The sequence below is a fragment of the Pleurodeles waltl genome, chromosome 4_1 (assembly GCF_031143425.1).
Source record: "Pleurodeles waltl isolate 20211129_DDA chromosome 4_1, aPleWal1.hap1.20221129, whole genome shotgun sequence".
NCBI lineage: Eukaryota > Metazoa > Chordata > Amphibia > Caudata > Salamandridae > Pleurodeles > Pleurodeles waltl.
Window position 1 is genome coordinate 185,324,476 of NC_090442.1, and position 21,237 is coordinate 185,345,712.

At 46.4% G+C, this 21,237-nt stretch overlaps 1 protein-coding gene across 1 annotated transcript in view; it reads right to left on the reverse strand.

Annotated features, from left to right (window-relative positions):
• The window catches only part of LRP6 (LDL receptor related protein 6), a 591,871-nt gene that overhangs the window by 115,745 nt on the left and 454,889 nt on the right, over positions 1–21,237 (reverse strand). Inside the window, exons 16-17 of the mRNA XM_069228018.1 lie at positions 7,750–7,959; positions 3,119–3,244 (exon numbers count right to left, since the gene is read on the reverse strand). Coding sequence (XP_069084119.1) covers positions 3,119–3,244; positions 7,750–7,959 — 336 coding nt within the window. The remainder of the gene's footprint in view (positions 1–3,118; positions 3,245–7,749; positions 7,960–21,237) is intronic.

The following is a 21,237-nucleotide window of genomic DNA, read 5'->3' on the forward strand; positions in this document are numbered from 1 at the left end:
CTGTGGTGTATTTTACAATAAAATGTACACTGGCATCAGTGTGCATTTATTGTGCTGAGAAGTTTGATACCAAACTTCCCAGTTTTCAGTGTAGCCATTATGGTGCTGTGGAGTTCGTGTTTGACAGACTCCCAGACCATATACTCTTATGGCTACCCTGCACTTACAATGTCTAAGGTTTTGTTTAGACACTGTAGGGGTACCATGCTCATGCACTGGTACCCTCACCTATGGTATAGTGCACCCTGCCTTAGGGCTGTAAGGCCTGCTAGAGGGGTGGCTTACCTATACTGCATAGGCAGTGAGAGGCTGGCATGGCACCCTGAGGGGAGTGCCATGTCGACTTACTCGTTTTGTCCTCACTAGCACACACAAGCTGGCAAGCAGTGTGTCTGTGCTGAGTGAGAGGTCTCCAGGGTGGCATAAGACATGCTGCAGCCCTTAGAGACCTTCCTTGGCATCAGGGCCCTTGGTACTAGAAGTACCAGTTACAAGGGACTTATCTGGATGCCAGGGTCTGCCAATTGTGGATACAAAAGTACAGGTTAGGGAAAGAACACTGGTGCTGGGGCCTGGTTAGCAGGCCTCAGCACACTTTCAATTGTAAACATAGCATCAGCAAAGGCAAAAAGTCAGGGGGCAACCATGCCAAGGAGGCATTTCCTTACAATGGATTTTGGAAAAATTGTGCTTTCTGGGGCAGGAATATGCCACACTTTGCAGGAAGTGGTCATGCATCTGGGCGTCACTCTGCATTCTATTGGTTGTGAGCCCCCTTACTGATGCCCAGGAGCTAAATATGTGAGGGTGCATCGCCTCTCAGATCTGCTGCCCGAAACTACAACAGAAAGAAGGACCGCCCTGCTGGAATCTGGATCTGCAACCTTGGCCTGCACTTCTAAGTGAGCTGTACCTGCTGCACAATCTGGTACTACAGCCCTAGGGACGGTGCCTTGCTTCAAGAAGGACTCAGGAGTGGACTCCCTGCAGCTACAGGTTAACAGAGCTTCACCTGCATCATCCCCAACAAAAGTCCCCAGCCTGGAGTGCATCCAGTGGACTTTTAAGAATTTGTCCAGGTGCAATGTGGGAATTGTGGTCGAACTTTCCAAGGACCATCCAGGAGATTCCAGACCCTTGGATTTGTGTTTTGGACCCTCTGTACCTGCAAGGAGGACTTCAGGAAACGCCTCCTGAAGACTGAAGAAGCTTGGAGAATTTTAGTAAAATTGGCACTTTGTGTTTCTAAGCACTAGGAAGTGTTTATTCTTTTAAAAAGTAATATCTCCGGTTCCATGGACCCACCCGGAGATTCCAGACTCTTGGATTAGTGTTTTGGACCTTTTGATCCTGCAAGGAGGACTTCAGGAAACACCTCCTGAAGTTTGGAGAATTTTGGTAAAGTTGGCACTTTGTGTTTCTAAGTGCTAGAAAGCGTTTATTCTTTTAAAATTCATATCTCTGGTTCCCTACATTGGATTTTTGTCATTTTTGTGTCTATTCACTCATAAAAATATAACCTATTTTTATAAATTGGTGTGGGATTTGTATTGTGTGTTGTGTCTGACTTATTTACTGTATTGGTGTTTTTTAATGTTTTCCACTATTGTCTCCTAACTTAGGCATGCCTGCTCGGTTATAGCTACCAAGGGTTGAGCAAGGGGCAAATTTACTGGGACCTGTACTGAACCTACATTTGGTCAGTGGCCTTAGTGCCAGTGGAAGGTTCATAGTTACCACTGCCAGTAACCCACTTTCCAACACACTCCACTTAAGACAGCACCCCTGTGCACCGCGTCCTTTGCAGCTGCCAAGGCGTGTAAGCTTCACCTCCAAAGGGAACTTCAGGCAACGTGTAGCTCCAGCCCCCAGCACTCCCTCCTGCAACTCCTGGGCCTCTGTGTGGTCCTCTGGCGACATGGGAACAATTTCTGTGGTGCTGCTTCAGCGACTTTTGTGTCCCTGTCCTGTGGGACAGCTTGGGTGCTGCCTCTGCTCCTGTGAGCCTTCTGCAATGTGGAGGGTTCCCTGTGACTTCCCCTCCTGGGTAGTCCTCCTGGACTTGGCTGATCCCTGGCAGCACCTCTTTTCCTACAATCGCAAATTTGCCATTGCCAAGGCTTGTGGAAATCCTTCACCTACACCCGTCTGCAATCTTCCTTCGGCGTGGGACATCTTCTGCATCCATGCGGTACTCTTCTCTGGCTCCTGGGCTGCAGTGCTGACCTGTTCTTCAGTACTGCCGACCAACTCCTGCATCCTCAGCTGGGTGGGTAGTACCTCCTACTCCTGGACTCCACTGTGACTCTTGGACTTGGTCCCCTCTCTCCATAGGTCTTCTTTCGTCAGGAATCCAATGCTGGTTTTCTTGGAGTCTTCTCCAAGTGTCTTCTTTTTCATCTTTTTCTCCTTTCAGGTGGTTTGAGGAAAATCCAGTGTTTTACTCCTGCATTCCTGGTCGCTGAGTGGTACTGTGTTACTTACCACTGTGGTTTTCTAGTATTCCCCGCTCCCCTCTACACATCTTACTTACCTAGGTGAGGGTACCATGTTCACATTAATTTTTTTTTGTATATGGTGTGTGCGCTCCCACTAGGGTCACTATTGGTTTTTACTGTTTGCACGTTTTTCTAACCTTTTCTATGCCTATTTCTGATTGCTAGTGTATATATTTAGTGTATTACTTACCTCCCAAGGGTGGGTCACCTGTCTAGTATTTTGTGGCGATTTGTGTAAAAAATAAAAGCACCTTTATTTTTCTACAACTGAATGTTTTCTTTCTTGTGTTTAAGTGCTGTGTGACTACAGTGTATTGCATGAGCTTTGCACGTCCCCATAGATAAGCCTTGGCTGCTCATCCACAGCTACCTCTAGAGAGCCTGGCTTCTAGACACTGCCTACATTTCACTAAGAGGGGATACCTGGACCTAGTATAAGGTGTAAGTACCATAGGTACCCACCACACACCAGACCAGGCCAGTTTCCTACAAACTGCATCAAGTCATGAGGCCACCATAAAGCTCCTTGAATGCCTAGCAAGTAATGAAGAAAGCTCATTACAAGTCAAGACTTTAGAACATTGTACAGTGTATGAAAGAAGAGATCCTTAAATTCTTACCTCCGCAAGACAGCTCGTCTTGCAGCAGAACCAGATGCACCGGACAGGAGCAGCGAGTGGTCCCATCTCCTTTCACAATACAGATGTGGGAACATCCTCCATTATCCTGTGAACATGGATGCTCTTCTGCAGAGGGGTGAGAAGAAAGTAGATGGCTAGGGTGGATATTGAGCCCAATTTACATCTACTGTGTTACCAACCAAGGACCTAACTAGAAAACAAATGAAGCAGCATGCTGTGTGGGTACCCAATTTGTGAATAAAAACTGTTTGTTCTACTAGTATAGTACAGTTTTTCAATTAATAATTTGTCTTCTCTAAACACAAGATTAGGAGCACACACGATGAGCAACAGCACACAGTTACAAGAAGAATTGCTCACCTAAAAGCCAATCCAACTTATTTTAGCAGGATTACCAATGCTGTTATATCCTCCAACGTGGAGTCTCCAACTGGTCGATCGCTACCGATCAGTGACTCACTGACAACCTGTTAGTAGCATGCAGCCGATGCCCACTTTTGTATCCTGTCATTTTCTTTATTTTTAGGCCTTTTTGGCCTCTTTTCCGTTCTTGCCCGCTGTCACACAAACCGACTGCTCCCATTGGCTAAGACTCGCTGGGGCGGAGCAGGTCGAAGTGGGTGAGCATGATCAGCTCGGCATGATCAGTCTTTTACCACGGGGAACTGACACCAGCCTTCTGCTGCCCGGCATCGTGCTTTGATCCTGCGCGGCTACTGCTCCCAGAGGAGCAACCTCAGGCACAAACAGACCTCTGGCATACAGCATGTGTCAGATTATTATTATTATTTTTTTTAAATGCACTTGAAATGCTTTATTCGAGGCATCAAAATGCGAGATACTTTATTTTTTTGAAAATCCATTTGAAACAATTTAATCATGTAAATTAAAGCAGCATTTCACAGGGCTGTTTTATTTATAAATATATAAAGTACACTGCAAGTCGTTCCTGGCCACAAACCGGAGTCAGGTATATCAGTTTACATTTATTTTCATTAAATTGTAATGAAATAATGAGAGAAATGTAAAATAGCTTCCTGGCTCCAGTTTGTGCCTAGGGTATACTTGAGAGGTACTTTATTTTCAAAAGCACATGTAAAAAACTGCATCAATTTAATGAAATAAGTGGAGAAATTTAAATTGAAGTGTACATCTTATGGCACAATGAACATAAGGCTTAACACATCACTTAAAATGTATCCCATTTGAAAAAACGTACCTCACCTGTAATTGCTACATTTTTCTGTTTTAAATGTGACCATTAAAGCACATGAACCAAGCTTAGGTGTATGACCCTTTCATTGCAAGAGCCCAGATTTGATGATAATGCAAACAGTGACACAAAAGTTATACAAAATTGCTATCTTAGAAATAAAAGTAGATTTTTTTTTTAAATATGCGGAAGCATTTAATCGGAGCATCAATTATATCACTGCATTGAGAGGCATTTTTAGAAGCGATAGTTTTTAAACATGAAATAGTCATCGACTCCCACGTCCCCGATGACAATGCTATTGTATAGTGCACACCCTAAACTCAAGCATTTCAAGGTACCGTCATGTGATGATAAAGAAAAAGAAGGCACAGTGTAATAATAAAATAACTGTATTGCAGCATTTATATAGCTCTTATAACCTTTATGTGGGATACTAAAACACTCACCTACATGGTTAGGAAGCTATGCCATGCAGGGTGTGTGATTAAAATGGTGTTGTCATTGTTTTGTGTTCCTATGTGAGAAGTGTTTCCATGCCATGCATGATGACCACTGAGGTGCATTTTCCGTGTTATGGAACATAGTGTGGAGGATGAAAAAGTATGAGACACACTTGTGAAGTTTATGGCTTTCGGTATGCTGGTAGCTTTGCACAACTCTGCAGGTCCCTACGATGTCTTATGATTGTAGTCTACTTAGCTGGTGACTGCAGAGAGCAGGATCTCACAGTATATTGAAGAGGAAAGCAGGGACTAATGTCAGCTTTTCTTGTTTCATGTTGCACATTGCATACACTAAATGGGTAGCTCTTTCTCTGTAGAGGCCCTTTAGTCAATGAAGCTGGGTATAGTGGGGGAGGGGGGAGATAGAGAATAACGGGTCTCTAGGAACAATGCACACATTGCCTGGCCTTTAGTAGGTTAAAATAATTTTCACTGATCAGAAGTAGATCCTAAGAAAAAGTTGGAGACCCCTGCAAACCTTGTTTGGGTGTAAGTTGAATGAAAGGAATTTCCACTCATTGGAATGTTGAATCTCATAGTCATCACCTGTATTTTATACTCTCATTTAAACCCAAAATAAAAACAGCATCTAAAACTGGTTCATGAATGTATTAAACTCTGCTTTACAGGTAAAATTCTGGTGCAAATGATCTCACAACTACATTGTGACTGCAGTGTACTTTAACTCCAAATATGCTTTTTCTAACTGTAGGCTTGCATAAGTATGGTTTAAATGTGAACACACACATGTATAGCGGAGGGCAGCAAAAGAGAAAAGAAAAGAAACTATACACACACTAAGGAAAATTGAAACCTAGAAGATCGCTGCTGTTATGTGAGACTGAAAACCATTTCCAGGTAATTTTTAAGGAATGTCCTAAAACACCTCTTAAGGCAAACACTATATTCAGAGGACCGAAGGATCTCTACAGGTTTGGGCTTAGGGTACAGTCGATGACTGACACCGATGATCATGGCTAAATATTTTTGGATAGGTGCTCAGAGTGGTTATAAACTGGAAACCCAAACATCTGACTAATGCTTGAGAAACTTAAATGAAAATAAGGAGAGGAGGAGCAAATACCCCCAACAAGCTGCTAACCAACTTACGGGTAAGGTATTAATGACAGCCCAAGATTAATGGTCTCTAATGGAAATCTGGGCTTCACCGAGTAAATGGTGAGAATATTAAATCCCACGGCCTGTTTCTCTCACAGTATGCCACAGGTGAAGATCACTGTATTAACTCACTTCCAAGTACTGAGGTCGAACTCCCACAGAGTATATCACCTGCACAAATGGATGTAATGTGCAGTGACTTTACCTCTTAGTGCCAGAACTTAGCAGTGATAAATGTATCATCTTATTTCTAAGTTCTCATGCCGCAGCCCCAAATGACATTTCCCACACAGGAATGTCTGTACGTTTAAGTGTGAGAAATGAGAGTAAGCGCAGTGGTATTCTGAAGGTCTCTTCATGTGGCTTCTTTAGGCGCTGCTAACAGGCTTGCTCTATCAAACAGGGTTGAGGGTCGGGGAGTTAGAGGATTAAAGATCAGTGACTGCTCCCAAGTCAAATGTTGAAAAAGGGGAACGACGGGTGGTGGGAATGGGCTAGTGCCCCAAAGGTCGACCTCCAAATGCACAAATTATAGCAGTTATCTAATGGCATGGCTACCTCAGGATCTTGAATATTTTCTGGACAAATTAGTTTCCAGTAATGACTGTCGAAAGATTTAGGGCAATGGTCAAGTCACACCTCTGAAATGAATTGACTTCACAACTGTAAAAGTCAAGACGGTTAAACCTATTCCAAAAACAAGGTGATCAGTCTCAGCGAACAGGCCACTTCCATAAGAGCTAAAGGTGAAAAGGAAAAGACCTCTGCGCTGTTTGTTGTCCTCTCAGCTACAATAAGCTTGACACACTAATCATAAAGTATGATAAGGACTGGGTTGAAAAAGGGTCACTACAATCACATACCTGGAAAGTCTCCTCCTGGACCCCTATACTATTGCTGAGCTGTATGTCTGGCTCTGCAATGGCATCATCAGTCAGAAACTGGATTTAGAAAAGGCAAGATGGACAACTCAGGTAGGATTACACTCAATGCACTGCACTGCAAAACAAAGGCACGCTCAAATGTTGATGCTGGGCTGTGCAGGATATGGATGTGTACTTCTATTCAAATGTCTAAATGTCTAATGCGACTTTTCAAAGCACTGGGCCTCCACATAAAAGTGGGTACCTTCACTTTGTGCTACATTCATGTAACATCAAGACCTCAACATTCACACTTACAAGGGACTTTCTAGCTTGGGTCAAGTAAAACACACGACCTATCCAAAGTAGGGGTGGGATTAGTAAGAGAATGCAGGCTTTAGTGTGCGTGGGCAGCTGGTGGAGTAGTTCATTTTATCAATGGGGCCTACTTGACACATTTACTAGCCTAAACAGCATAGGACAGATTTGCCTTAGCACTGACAAAATATAAAAGTAGTATTTTGCTGTGCAAGATCCTTCAGAATAAAGATGACAGTGCTGCTTCCACTTTACAAGCCTGCTGCCTCGTAGCAATCAACTGGAGGAGGGGCTTGGGCTATGCTAGTGTGTTTTGTCAGAAAAACGTTCTTGTACCAAACTTTATTTTACTGGAAAGATAGGATATGCAAATTGATGTGTGATCCGATTGTTAATGTGTACTAGGTGCCATCCATAGGCATAAATTTGGGCAGTACAAAGCCTGATTGGCTAATGTGGCATTCATGCCCTTCTCGCTATTATCAGCACCACCATGAATTCAAATGATAATAGTGCTAATTGTGGTGGTGTATGCTACCTGCCCCTTCTACAAGATCAGACCCATTAGCAATTCAACTTCAAACTACTTACGGTATTCCTGAATATTCAGTTCTTTCACAGCATGGATGTCAGTCAGCAGAGGGATACGCGCCTGAATCTTTGTGCGGCCTTTTTGCCCAGTCTTGTCAATTCTCTCAATCATCTGTTGTTGCTTGTCAATCCAGTACAAATGGTTACCAAACACAGTCAGCCCAACAGGCTGCAAAACATTTGAATCTTCAAGTACAATGCGATTGGCACCTTTACAAAGAAACACATCAAAAGATTAATGTTATATTTCTATTCATTATTTTGCACATCGCTTACTTGACTCATGTTTATTTAAACAGCTGCAGACATTTACAGACTACATGGTTACCTGGCAGCGTAAACAATGGTAAAATGAAAGACACTAAGCAAAGGCATTTGGTGTGAAGAAGCCCTTAACAGGTTTGAGGCCAGTAAACTATTTTGTAGGCACTACTACAATAGCCCTAGTAAAAATACATCTTTGGCAGAACTGCTATTTTATGACATATTCCAATTACTGATTCCATTGAGCTTGACAGGCTCGAGGTAGGCAATCACCTTCTCGAAAACTCTTTTATTGATCCAATGCCACCTTACAACAGTCTTTTCCATGCTAACATAATTTCAGAGATGAGAACAACCCAACTAATAGGCTTTGTGTTGTGGTTAATAATATGTGAGGATAAGTTCCAATATCCATTCAAACCAGGCTGTAGTACAAACTGTGATGCTACCAATTATTGATGACAACCAATGTGTAATGCAGAGGAAAAACCTACCTCTGTTTTACTGAAACTTCCAAACGCTTTCAACAGTGAAATCATATTCAACGTCACAAGGGCCCTCCATTTAATAAAAATTTCCCGGCCAGTTTGCCTTGGTCCCACACCTACCACCCCATACCAATAAAGCAAGACACCTCAAAGTCCTTAAAAGGGACCATGCCAAACAGGGTACCCCACGGCTCCATATGTTTTACTGTGCTTTTCAAATTTATCTGATGATCACGTTTGAATCCAACCAAACCAGACTCAGTCTTCCATCCTTCAGAGATATGTACTGTGTATTAGAACATTGGAATGTTGGGGGCTCCATTGCAGACAATGGAGTGCTCCGGGCTTTTTATTGGCTGGTAAAAGCCTGGAGTGTCAACGTTCCAATGTCCTCTGTGTTCAAAGCAACAGCTATGAACAAGGCTTTACGGAGCCGGAGGGGATTTTCATGCCGTCGAGCGTCGTGAGGAATTTGTTTTATTTGATAGAGCATTCTGCCCTCAACTGGCAGAATTTTCTAATAGCCTTAGAACCCGCCATAGCGGGTTCTACCGGCCATTAAAGGCCCTCTCCCTTGTTAAAGGCCCTCTCCCTTGTTAAAGGCCCTCTCCCTTGTTAAAGGCCCTCACCTTCGGCTCGGGCTTTTAACGCGGGAGCAGGCATTTAATGGATGGTAGAGTCCACTACAGCGGGTTTCTAAGGCTATAATAGAACACCAGTTATTTATCACACTTTGAAACGCAGCAGAGCAGGCATTCAACCGATGCAACTGCCTGCTGCATCCTATGCACTCCTTAAAGCAAGTTGTGGACTGAAGGTGCAAAATCAAAAGTGACAGCACAAATTAAACAAAAGTTCTAGGGGGGGAGGGTTTGACAACAAAATACTGGCATTACTGTGCAACCTGGAAGAAAGGGCTAGCAAAGCTAATACTTGTGATGTGCAAGTAGTGGGAGAGAGAACTTCAACCATTCTCTCTACAGAATTTTCTTTTCTGGCACTCTGTGTTGGTACATGCAATTCCAGCCAGTTGGGACAATGGAAAGATGTAGGAAGCTGGCCTGGTGTGTGGTGGGTACCTAAGTTACTTACAACTTATACCAGGTCCAGGTATCCCCTATTAGTGTAGTGTAGGCAGTGTCTAGAAGCCAGGCTCTCTAGAGGTAGCTGTGGATGAGCAGCCAAGGCTTATCTAGGAAACATGTAAAGCTCATGCAATACCCACTGTAGTCACACAGCACTTACACATAGGAAAGAAAACACAACAAATATGTACACTAGTAATCAGAAATAGGCATAAAAAGCAGTAGAAAACAGTGCAATAGAAAATAGACAATAGAGAGCCTAGGGGGAGCACAAACCATGTACTTAAAAAATGGAACGCGAATGCCTGACGCCCGACCTAGGTAAGTAGAATCCATAAAGGGGAGCTCGGAGAACTAGGAAACCCCCAAAGGTAAGTACCCTAGTGCCCCCCCGCGACCAGGAAAAAAAGGAGTAAGTTGCAGAATTTCCCCCAAACCACTAGAAGGAAAAGAAAATAAGGATATTGCAACACCCAGACAAAACTGCAAGAAACCATCAGTGGATTCCAGAAGAGGAAGACCTGAAAAAGAAGGGGACCAAGTCCAGAAGTTGCAGGAGTGCCCGGTGGTGGCGGAAGTCACTACCCAACTGCCTGTGGTTGCAGGAGTTGGTCAACAGTAGGACGAAGATTGTCAGCAATGCAGCCCTGGAGTTGGTGAAGAGTTCCTGGAGGATACAGTCGACGTCTCACACCGGATGGAAGATTGCAGTCTGTTGTGTGGAAAAGCCACCAACAAGCTGCGGTAAAGGCAGAAGTCATGGTGAACGATAAGTGGAGCTGCCGGGGACCAGCAATGTCCAGGAGGACTCAACCCATGGAGGAGTCCGGGGGGGGGGGGGGCCTCAGCAAGGCAGAGAGTCCACAGAAGAAAAGGCAGACGAAACAAGAGACCCACTGGAAGAGGAAACCAGGAGTCACTGGGGAGCCCACGCAGCACCACATGAAGAAGGGTCCCACGCCGCAGGAGAAGTACGCAGAGGGCTGTGTGTTGCAGGGAAGAGTGCTGAGGTTACATGGAGCCTGATGATCCCTTAGAGGACATGCCAACAAGCTTTGATAGCTGCAAGAGATGCGGTGCACAGGGGTGCTGGCCTGCGTGGAAAGGCAAGGGCTTAACTTCACCAAAGTTGGACAGCTGGTTGAGAGGACCGAGAGGAGCACTCCAGACCACCTCTCGTGATGCAGCATCAACGCAGCTCAGGATGAGAGGAGATCCACGCAGCCAGTCGTTGTTGCAGTTGGTGCCTGCGGTTGCAGGGAAGTGATTCTTTCACTCCAAGGGAGATTCCTTTTCCTTCTTGTGCAGACTGAAGACTCGCCAGACTGGCAGACTCGCCATCCTCTGCGAATGCACAGCCGGGGAAACAACTGCGAATGCACAGCCGGGGAAACAATGTTGCAAGCAGAGTCTTCGTCATGGATGCAGATTGACGGATTCCTGGAGGGTCAAGTCGCAGTTCCAGTAGCTGGCATTCAAAGTAGAGGTTGCAGAGGAGCCCTGCTGGAATCTTGCAAGCCGAATCTGAGGACCCACCCAAAAAGGAGATACTAAATAGCCCTGGAAGGAGAATCAGTCACCTAGGAGGGTGAGCACCTATCAGGAGGGGGCTGTATCATCATCTGCCTGACCTGGCCACTCAGATGCTCACAGAGACCTCGGCCCACCTTGTATTCAAGATGGCAGAATCCAGGGGCCATCTGGAGGAGCTCTGGGCACCACCCATAGATGTGGTGATGAACAGGGGAGTGGTGACTCCTCTTTCCATTGTCCAGTTTCGTGCCAGAGCAGAGGCTGGAGGTCCCTGAACTGGTGCAGACTGGTTTATGCAAGGAGGGCACCAAATGTGCCTTTCAAAGTCTACCAGTGGCTTGGGTGGGGAGACTATCCCTTCCAAGCCTGTAACACACATTTCCAAAGGAAGAGGGTGTTAATCTTCCCTCCCCCCCTCCCAAAGGAAATACTTTGTTCTGCCTTCCTGGCCTTGAGCGGGCTAAGCATCAGGAAGGCAGAAACCTATTCTGAGGGGTGGCAGCGGCTTGGACTAGGAGGGCCTACCATAGGGGTGACAGAGTGACCTGGTGAAGTGACTTGAAGGGAAAGGGTGCATGCATTTTTGTTTTACGCAGGCTGCAATGGCAGGCCTGCAGATATTTTACATGGGCTCCTAAGGGTGCATAATACATGCTGAAGCCCATGGGGGATTCCTGGTGCCCCAATGCCCTGGGTACCTGAATACCATACACTAGGGACTTATAAGGGGCACCAGTATGCCAAATGTGGGGTGTGGTGGTCCAAGCAACCAAATTTAAAGGGAGAGAGGACAGTCACTAGGGTCCTGGTTAGCAGGATCCCAGTGAACACAGTCAAACACACTAACAAATAGGCAAAAAGTGGGGGTGACCATGCTAAAAAGAAGCTACTTTCCTAAAAAAGAAAGAACACAAGACAACAAGACATACACTCTAGAAGAAAGTTTGGTTTTAGTTTGTAGAGAGCTACTTCTAGGCTAGCAGCGACAAGATCATCTCACAGCAAATACTACATTTAATAACAACAAACTGTGATATGTATCACAAAGAAAAAATATTCCTGTCTTCACCAATTAACAGAGTGCTTGTCGATATCTCTTGTTTTAATGATGTGAAATTCCATAACCAGCCTGCTGCTCCTTTTTAGGTATGGTAGATATGATAAGGCCGTCTTTATCATGCAAACAACACTACTGTCTACTCAAACGGACAACCATATCAACGCCTGCCACACCCTTCATACTTCAGAACAAAAGCATTCAGAGTGCACACATTAGTCGTATGTCAGGCGTATACATTCCAAAGGCCAATTGTTAATTCATGCAGATGCCGGAATTTGTTCGAATGCCAAGTCATGCAAGGTCAAAACCTGGAACTCTTCATAGGCCTCAGTATGAGGAACAAAGGCCTAGGCTTTTGAATTGTGTGTATGTTTGAAGGTAGGTAAATTGACATTTACTTTTCTGAATGACACCTGACTCAAAGATGTGCTTGCACCCACCACTGTAACAGAGTTCAGAAGCTAGCTATTGGTGTACTAAAATTCACTCTCCTTAAAACGATAACCTACCAGACGAGAATAAACATCAAATGAAGTAAACTGTTACATGTATTACGAAGCACCAATAGGAAATACATGCATACAATCTATTTTATGTAATACAAATAGACAGATCAGGGGAAATCAATGTCACACTGCCTACTCAGCAACCAGACAGGAAAGAGAAGGGAATGAGCCAGAGTCTGAAAGACTGGGTGTTTGGACAGTAACTTTGAGGACTATTTAACACAAGAATAAGCGGGTGATCTACATAAGAAGAAGAAATCATGCCTGCGTATGCTATGCTAGTCAGTTAACTGAGATGAGGACTAACGCAGAAAGGTGGAAGGATTTTATGAAGCAAAAAAAACATTCCTACGGTCTAGTGCAAGAACAGTCAAGCCCTCAATTTGTTCTGTCTTTATTGGATTGTCCGATAATTCTTGAATAGCTAGACAAATGTTGCTTTTGAACCCTGTCGACTCATCCCAACTTCCCCTCGACGCGGACATCGTAACTTGAACACAACTGACAATTCACCTGGTAAGGCCGGCTTTGGAAATGGATTTCCGCAAGTGGGGCTTCCCAGAAATTACAAAGAGGTGCTTTTTCTTTCTGAGGCAGTCGTTCCCAGCCTTTTGACTTCTGTGGATCCCCACTTTATCATAATTCGAATCTGTGGAACACCCTCCCCCCCACTGAGTCACTACTGAAAGCTGGGAACCTACTCTGTTAATAATATTTAGTTTTCTAAGCAGTCGCGGACCCCCCTGAGGAGGCTTTGCAGACCACCCCAAGGGCCCCCCGACCACAGGTTGGGAATCACTGTTCTGAGGGATTTAGTAAGTTCTATACAGCATGAGTGTTTTCCTGACATATGAAGTTTGCATGGCCCTTTCCCCAATCAACTGAATTGGCAAATCAATGGTTTAAAATGATGTGAAATTGGGAATACTACCTTATCCAGAAAAAAACAGGTTTGCTCCAAAAACAACCCGATCTACTACTAGAGCTTGCAGTTCACTACCCCTATAAAAGGGAATGAAAGCAAGAAGGCCACCTTCCTTGAAATAAGCTGTTGTGGGAAAAGGTTTAACCTGTTAGGTGCGGGCGTCGGCCACTGGCCGACGCCCACACACCCTCCCTGGTGCGGGTCACGACCAGTGGCCGACACCAGGAAGGGTATCAATAAATCCTCGGGTGCGTGCGTTTAAACCCCCCCCGGGAGACACGGAAGCTTCCGTGTCTCCCCCCGCCCCCCCCACCCGCCCCTTTGTGACGTCAGCGCGGCTCGCGGCGCGCTGACGTTGCAAAGGTGTTTTCCCCATCAAAGAAGGAAGCAGCCTTGCGGCCGCTTCCTGCTTTGATGGGGAAAACGGCCTTTCTCACGTTCGGGAAGGCCTCGTAAGAAAGGGGAGTGTCTCCCCTTTCTTACGAGGCCTTCCTGAAAGTGTTTCCTGGCACAGCTGCGATCGGGGGGCCAGGAAACACTTTGAAAAGGCCTCGTAAGAAAGGGGAGACTCTCCCCTTTCTTACGAGGCCTTCTCAAACTGTTTCTGGCCCCCGATCGTTTGAGACAGTTTGAGAAGGCCTCGTAAGAAAGGGGGAGAGTCTCCCCTTTCTTACGAGGCCTTCTCAAAGTGTTTCCTGGCCCCCGATCGCAGCACAGCTGCGATCGGGGGCCAGGAAACACCACTAGACGCCAGGGATTTCACTTTGGGGGGGCGGCCCCCTCGGAAAACGGGCCGCCCCCCCCCCCGGGGGCATAATTAATAAAAAAAAAAAAGGTAGGTGCCCCCTGGGGGGGGTGGGGGTGGGGTGGGGGCGATCGCGCCCCCCACCCCCAGGGGATTGTTTTTTTTTTTTTTTTTAAATAATAAAAAAACAAAACAAAAATGACAGGGGGTCGCCCGTGGGCAGGGTGACCCCCTGTGGGGGCAATTTTTTTTTTTTAGATGTTGTAGGGTTTCCCTGGGGGCCATTTTGGGCCCCAAGGAAACCATACAACAACTAAAAAAAATAGATCTATATATAGATCTATATTTATATATCTATGTAGATAGATATATCTATGTACATGGATATATCTATAGATATATCTATGTACATAGATATATATATATATATATATATATATATAGAGGTAGATCTATATATACCAAAGAGATTTATAAAGTGTGCTACTCACCTGTGAGGGTCTCAAGGCGCTTGGGGGGGGGGGGGGGCGGGGGGAGGGAAAGGGGCTGGGAGGTTCACTGTTCGAAAAGCCAGGTTTTGAGGCCCTTCCTGAAAAGAAGTAGGTTTTGGGTCTTGCGAAGGTGGGTTGTGAGGGCGTTCCAGGTTTTGGGTGCAAGGTAGGAGAAGGATCTGCCCCCGGTGGTGGTGTGTTTGATGCGGGGGACAGAGGCGAGAGAGAGGTCAGCTGAGCGGACGTTTCGTGTGGGGGTGTGGAAGGTGACTCTCGTTGAGGTAGGCAGGGCCTGTGTTGTGGAGTGATTTGTGTGCGAGGATGAGGATCTTGAAGGTGATCCTTTTGTCAATGGGGAGCCAGTGGAGGGATTTGAGGTGTGGAGAGATGTGTTCGTGTCGGCGGAGGTCGAGGATGAGTCGTGCTGCTGAGTTCTAGATGCGTGTAGTTTGCGCTTGAGTTTTAGAGTGGTGCCGGCGTACAGGGCGTTTCCGTAATCAAGCCTGCTGCTGATGTGTGCGTGAGTGACAGTTTTTCTGGTCTCTGTGGGGATCCATTTGAATGTTTTTCAGTATACGGAGTGTGTTGAAGCATGAGGAGGTGAGAGCGTTGATTTGTTGGGTCATCGAGAGGGAGGAGTCTAGGATGATGCTGAGGTTGCGTGCGTGGTTGGCGGGGGTGGGTGCAGGGCCTAGCGTGGTGGGCCACCATGAGGGGTCCCAGGTGTTTTTGTGTGGGCCAAAGAGGATTATTTCGGTTTTGCTTGAGTTGAGTTTCAGGTGATTGGCTGTCATATATATATCACTTTTGTCAATATGTGTGTGGTTTCCCTGGGGGGAAAAGGGTCCGACTTGTCTAGTGGCAGTTTTAGTGCCATAAAGAAGCGCAGAAGGTTTATATGCCTACTACAAAGAGCAAATCTGTATTTTATGTAAATAGCTGAGTACATTAGCAAAGTCTATGGAGAGATGAAGGGCACTTTTGCTGGGTGGTAATGAGGGAATCCGAGGAGGAGGGAGTGGGAGCACCAATAATGATTGTTGGACTGGGCGCAGGAGGTGCTAAAGACTGTGACGAATGGTATGTGACAAGGTGTTTTTTGAGTGTCTTGAAAGTATGTGCTGATTGAGGGAAGAAGCGCAGGTAAGGTGGCCTCTACTGTTGCACGTATCTCACACACCATCGATTTTGTGACTGTCTACGTAGGCTAGTGTTTTAGAGCAACAGTTTAGCCAATAGCAGAGATGGCATCTTGATGGATGACTGCTGCCTACACTCGGGTTATAGAGGACCGCTCTGACATAGGATCAGAGACTGAGACATCAGATACTGAGACAGCATCTGAGGGATAGGACAATGGCGCAGACTCTGGGAGTGATTTTTCAGTCAGAGGATGTAAGGAAATGCCTCCTTGGCATGGTTGCCCCCTGACTTTTTGCCTTTGCTGATGCTATGTTTACAATTGAAAGTGTGCTGAGGCCTGCTAACCAGACCCCAGCACCAGTGTTCTTTCCCTAACCTGTACTTTTGTATCCACAATTGGCAGACCCTGGCATCCAGATAAGTCCCTTGTAACTGGTACTTCTAGTACCAAGGGCCCTGATGCCAAGGAAGGTCTCTAAGGGCTGCAGCATGTCTTATGCCACCCTGGAGACTTCTCACTCAGCACAGACACACTGCTTGCCAGCTTGTGTGTGCTAGTGAGAACAAAACGAGTAAGTCGACATGGCACTCCCCTCAGGGTGCCATGCCAGCCTCTCACTGCCTATGCAGTATAGGTAAGACACCCCTCTAGCAGGCCTTACAGCCCTAAGGCAGGGTGCACTATACCATAGGTGAGGGTACCAGTGCATGAGCATGGTACCCCTACAGTGTCTAAACAAAACCTTAGACATTGTAAGTGCAGGGTAGCCATAAGAGTATATGGTCTGGGAGTCTGTCAAACACGAACTCCACAGCACCATAATGGCTACACTGAAAACTGGGAAGTTTGGTATCAAACTTCTCAGCACAATAAATGCACACTGATGCCAGGGTACATTTTATTGTAAAATACACCACAGAGGGCACCTTAGCGGTGCCCCCTGAAACTTAACCGACTGTCTGTGTAGGCTGACTAGTTCCAGCAGCCTGCCACACCAGAGACATGTTGCTGGCCCCATGGGGAGAGTGCCTTTGTCACTCTGAGGCCAGTAACAAAGCCTGCACTGGGTGGAGATGCTAACACCTCCCCCAGGCAGGAGCTGTAACACCTGGCGGTGAACCTCAAAGGCTCACCCCTTTGTCACAGCCCAGCAGGACACTCCAGCTTAGTGGAGTTGCCCGCCCCCTCCGGCCACGGCCCCCACTTTTGGCGGCAAGGCTGGAGGGAACAAAGAAAGCAACAAGGAGGAGTCACTGACCAGTCAGGACAGCCCCTAAGGTGTCCTGAGCTGAGGTGACTCTGACTTTTAGAAATCCTCCATCTTGCAGATGGAGGATTCCCCCAATAGGGTTAGGATTGTGTCCCCCTCCCCTTGGGAGGAGGCACAAAGAGGGTGTACCCACCCTCAGGGCTAGTAGCCATTGGCTACTAACCCCCCGGGACCTAAACACGCCCTTAAATTTAGTATTTAAGGGCTACCCTGAACCCTAGAAAATTAGATTCCTGCAACTACAAGAAGAAGGACTGCCTAGCTGAAAACCCCTGCAGAGGAAGACCAGAAGACGACAACTGCCTTGGCTCCAGAAACTCACCGGCCTGTCTCCTGCCTTCCAAAGATCCTGCTCCAGCGACGCCTTCCAAAGGGACCAGCGACCTCGACATCCTCTGAGGACTGCCCCTGCTTTGAAAAGACAAGAAACTCCCGAGGACAGCGGACCTGCTCCAAGAAAAGCTGCAACTTTGTTTCCAGCAGCTTTAAAGAACCCTGCAAGCTCCCCGCAAAAGGCGTGAGACTTGCAACACTGCACCCGGCGACCCCGACTCGGCTGGTGGCGATCCAACACCTCAGGAGGGACCCCAGGACTACTCTAAGACTGTGAGTACAAAAACCTGTCCCCCCTGAGCCCCCACAGCGCCGCCTGCAGAGGGAATCCCGAGGCTTCCCCTGACCGCGACTCTTTGAGTCCTAAGTCCCGACACCTGGGAGAGACCCTGCACCCGCAGCCCCCAGGACCTGAAGGGCCGGACTTTCACCGGAGACGTGACCTCCAGGAGTCCCTCTCCCTTGCCCAAGTGGAGGTTTCCCCGAGGAATCCCCCCCTTGCCTGCCTGCAGCGCTGAAGAGATCCCGAGATCTCTCATTGACTTCCATTACAAACCCGACGCTTGTTTCTACACTGCACTCGGCCGCCCCCGCGCTGCTGAGGGTGAAATTTCTGTGTGGGCTTGTGTCCCCCCCGGTGCCCTACAAAACCCCCCTGGTCTGCCCTCCGAAGACGCGGGTACTTACCTGCAAGCAGACCGGAACCGGGGCACCCCCTTCTCTCCATTCTAGCCTATGCGTTTTGGGCACCACTTTGAACTCTGCACCTGACCGGCCCTGAGCTGCTGGTGTGGTGACTTTGGGGTTGCTCTGAACCCCCAACGGTGGGCTACCTTGGACCAAGAACTAAGCCCTGTAAGTGTCTTACTTACCTGGTTAACCTAACAAATACTTACCTCCCCTAGGAACTGTGAAAATTGCACTAAGTGTCCACTTTTAAAACAGCTATTTGTGAATAACTTGAAAAGTATACATGCAATTTTGATGGTTTGAAGTTCCTAAAGTACTTACCTGCAATACCTTTCGAATGAGATATTACATGTAGAATTTGAACCTGTGGTTCTTAAAATAAACTAAGAAAAGATATTTTTCTATATAAAAACCTATTGGCTGGATTTGTCTCTGAGTGTGTGTACCTCATTTATTGTCTATGTGTATGTACAACAAATGCTTAACACTACTCCTTGGATAAGCCTACTGCTCGACCACACTACCACAAAATAGAGCATTAGTATTATCTCTTTTTGCCACTATCTTACCTCTAAGGGGAACCCTTGGACTCTGTGCATGCTATTCCTTACTTTGAAATAGCACATACAGAGCCAACTTCCTACAGAGGAGTCCCATTCGATAACTCCTCTTCCAGTACATTATGAGGGAGGTGATGAGGACAGTCCTGCTGTCCCTTCGCAAGCTGTTTGTGCAACTGGGTAATAGTGGGTTAGGTCAACCCAGAGAGCAGGTGAATGCGGCGGCAAGCAGAGAGAGAGTGCTCTCTTGGGAGCTCCCCAATTTAGTTCAGCCCCAAATTCCACCACCCAAATCATATTGTGGAGACATCAAAATTATCCATGGCAAAACAAACTGGTTTTGTAAGGCAGGCATCTGTGTTTTTGGTCCTGGATTCGGCGGCCATATAGAGAAACACACTAAACCCAAACATTTCTGGAAACTAGACATTCGGGGGAGTCCACAGAGGTGTGACTTGTGTGGCTTCCCCAAAGTTTTCTTACCCAGAATACCCTGCAAAGCTGAAATGTTGAAAAAAAACTCAATTTTTCTCGCATTTCTGTCACACAAACTACAGGAATATGCTGGGATCCACAATATTCCTACCACCCAGTGACTCCTCACCTGTCCTGATAAAAACACTACCCCACTTGAGTGCCTACACCTAGTGTCTGTGTCAGGAATGGATCACCCCAGGGTCAACAGCTGCCTCACGTAAGGACCAACATTGACCGTTGTGTGATCTATTCCTGTCGCAGGCACCAGGCCTAACCACACAAGTGAGGTATCATTTTTATCGGGAGGCTTGGGGGAACGCTGGGTGGAAGGAAATTTGTGGCTCCTCTCAGATTCCAGAACTTTCTGTCACCGAAATGTGAGGAAAACTTGTTTTTTTAGCCACTTTTTGAGGTTTGCAAAGGATTCTGGGTAACAGAACCTGGTCCGAGCCCCGCAAGTCACCCCTCCTTGGATTCCCCTAGGTCTCTAGTTTTCAGAAATGCACAGGTTTGGTAGGTTTCCCTAGGTGCCGGCTGAGCTAGAGGCCAAAATCTACAGATAGGCACTTTGCAAAAAACAGCTCTGTTTTCTGTGATGTGTCCACGTTGTGTTTTGGGGCATTTCCTGTCGCGGGCGCTAGGCCTACCCACACAAGTGAGGTATCATTTTTATCGGGAGACTTGGGGGGACGCTGGGTGGAAGGAAATTTGAGGCTCCTCTCAGATTCCAGAACTTTCTGTCACCGAAATGTGAGGAAAACTTGTTTTTTTAGCCACTTTTTGAGGTTTGCAAAGGATTCTGGGTAACAGAACCTGGTCCGAGCCCCGCGAGTCACCCCATCTTGGATTCCCCTAGGTCTCTAGTTTTCAGAAATGTACAGGTTTGGTAGGTTTCCCTAGGTGCCGGCTGAGCTAGAGGCCAAAATCTACAGGTAGGCACTTTGCAAAAAACAGCTCTGTTTTCTGTGATGTGTCCACGTTGTGTTTTGGGGCATTTCCTGTCGCGGGCGCTAGGCCTACCCACACAAGTGAGGTATCATTTTTATCGGGAGACTTGGGGGGACGCTGGGTGGAAGGAAATTTGAGGCTCCTCTCCGATTCCAGAACTTTCTGTCACCGAAATGTGAGGAAAACTTGTTTTTTTAGCCACTTTTTGAGGTTTGCAAAGGATTCTGGGTAACAGAACCTGGTCAGAGCCCCGCGAGTCACCCCATCTTGGATTCCCCTAGGTCTCTAGTTTTCAAAAATGTACAGGTTTGGTAGGTTTCCCTAGGTGCCGGCTGAGCTAAAGGCCAAAATCTACAGGTAGGCACTTTGCAAAAAACAGCTCTGTTTTCTGTGATGTGTCCACGTTGTGTTTTGGGGCATTTCCTGTCGCGGGCGCTAGGCCTACCCACACAAGTGAGGTATCTTTTTTTTCGGGAGACTTGGGGGAACATAGAATAGCAAAACAAGTGTTATTGCCCCTTATCTTTCTCTACATTTTTTCCTTCCAAATATAAGAGAGTGTGTAAAAAAGACGTCTATTTGAGAAATGCCCTGCAATTCACATGCTAGTATGGGCACCTCGGAATTCAAAGATGTGCAAATAACCACTGCTCCTCAAAACCTTATCTTGATCCCATTTTGGAAATGCAAAGGTTTTCTTGATAGCTCTTTTTCACTCCTCATATTTCAGCAAATGAATTGCTGTATACCCAGTATAGAATGAAAACCAACTGCAGGGTGCACCTCATTTATTGGCTCTGGGTACCTAGGGTTCTTGATGAACCTATAAGCCCTTTATATCCCCGCAACCAGAAGAGTCCAGCAGACAAAACGGTATATTGCTTTCAGAAATCTGACATCGCAGGAAAAAGTTACAGAGTAAAACATAAAGAAAAATGGCTGTTGTTTTCAGCTCAATTTCAATATTTT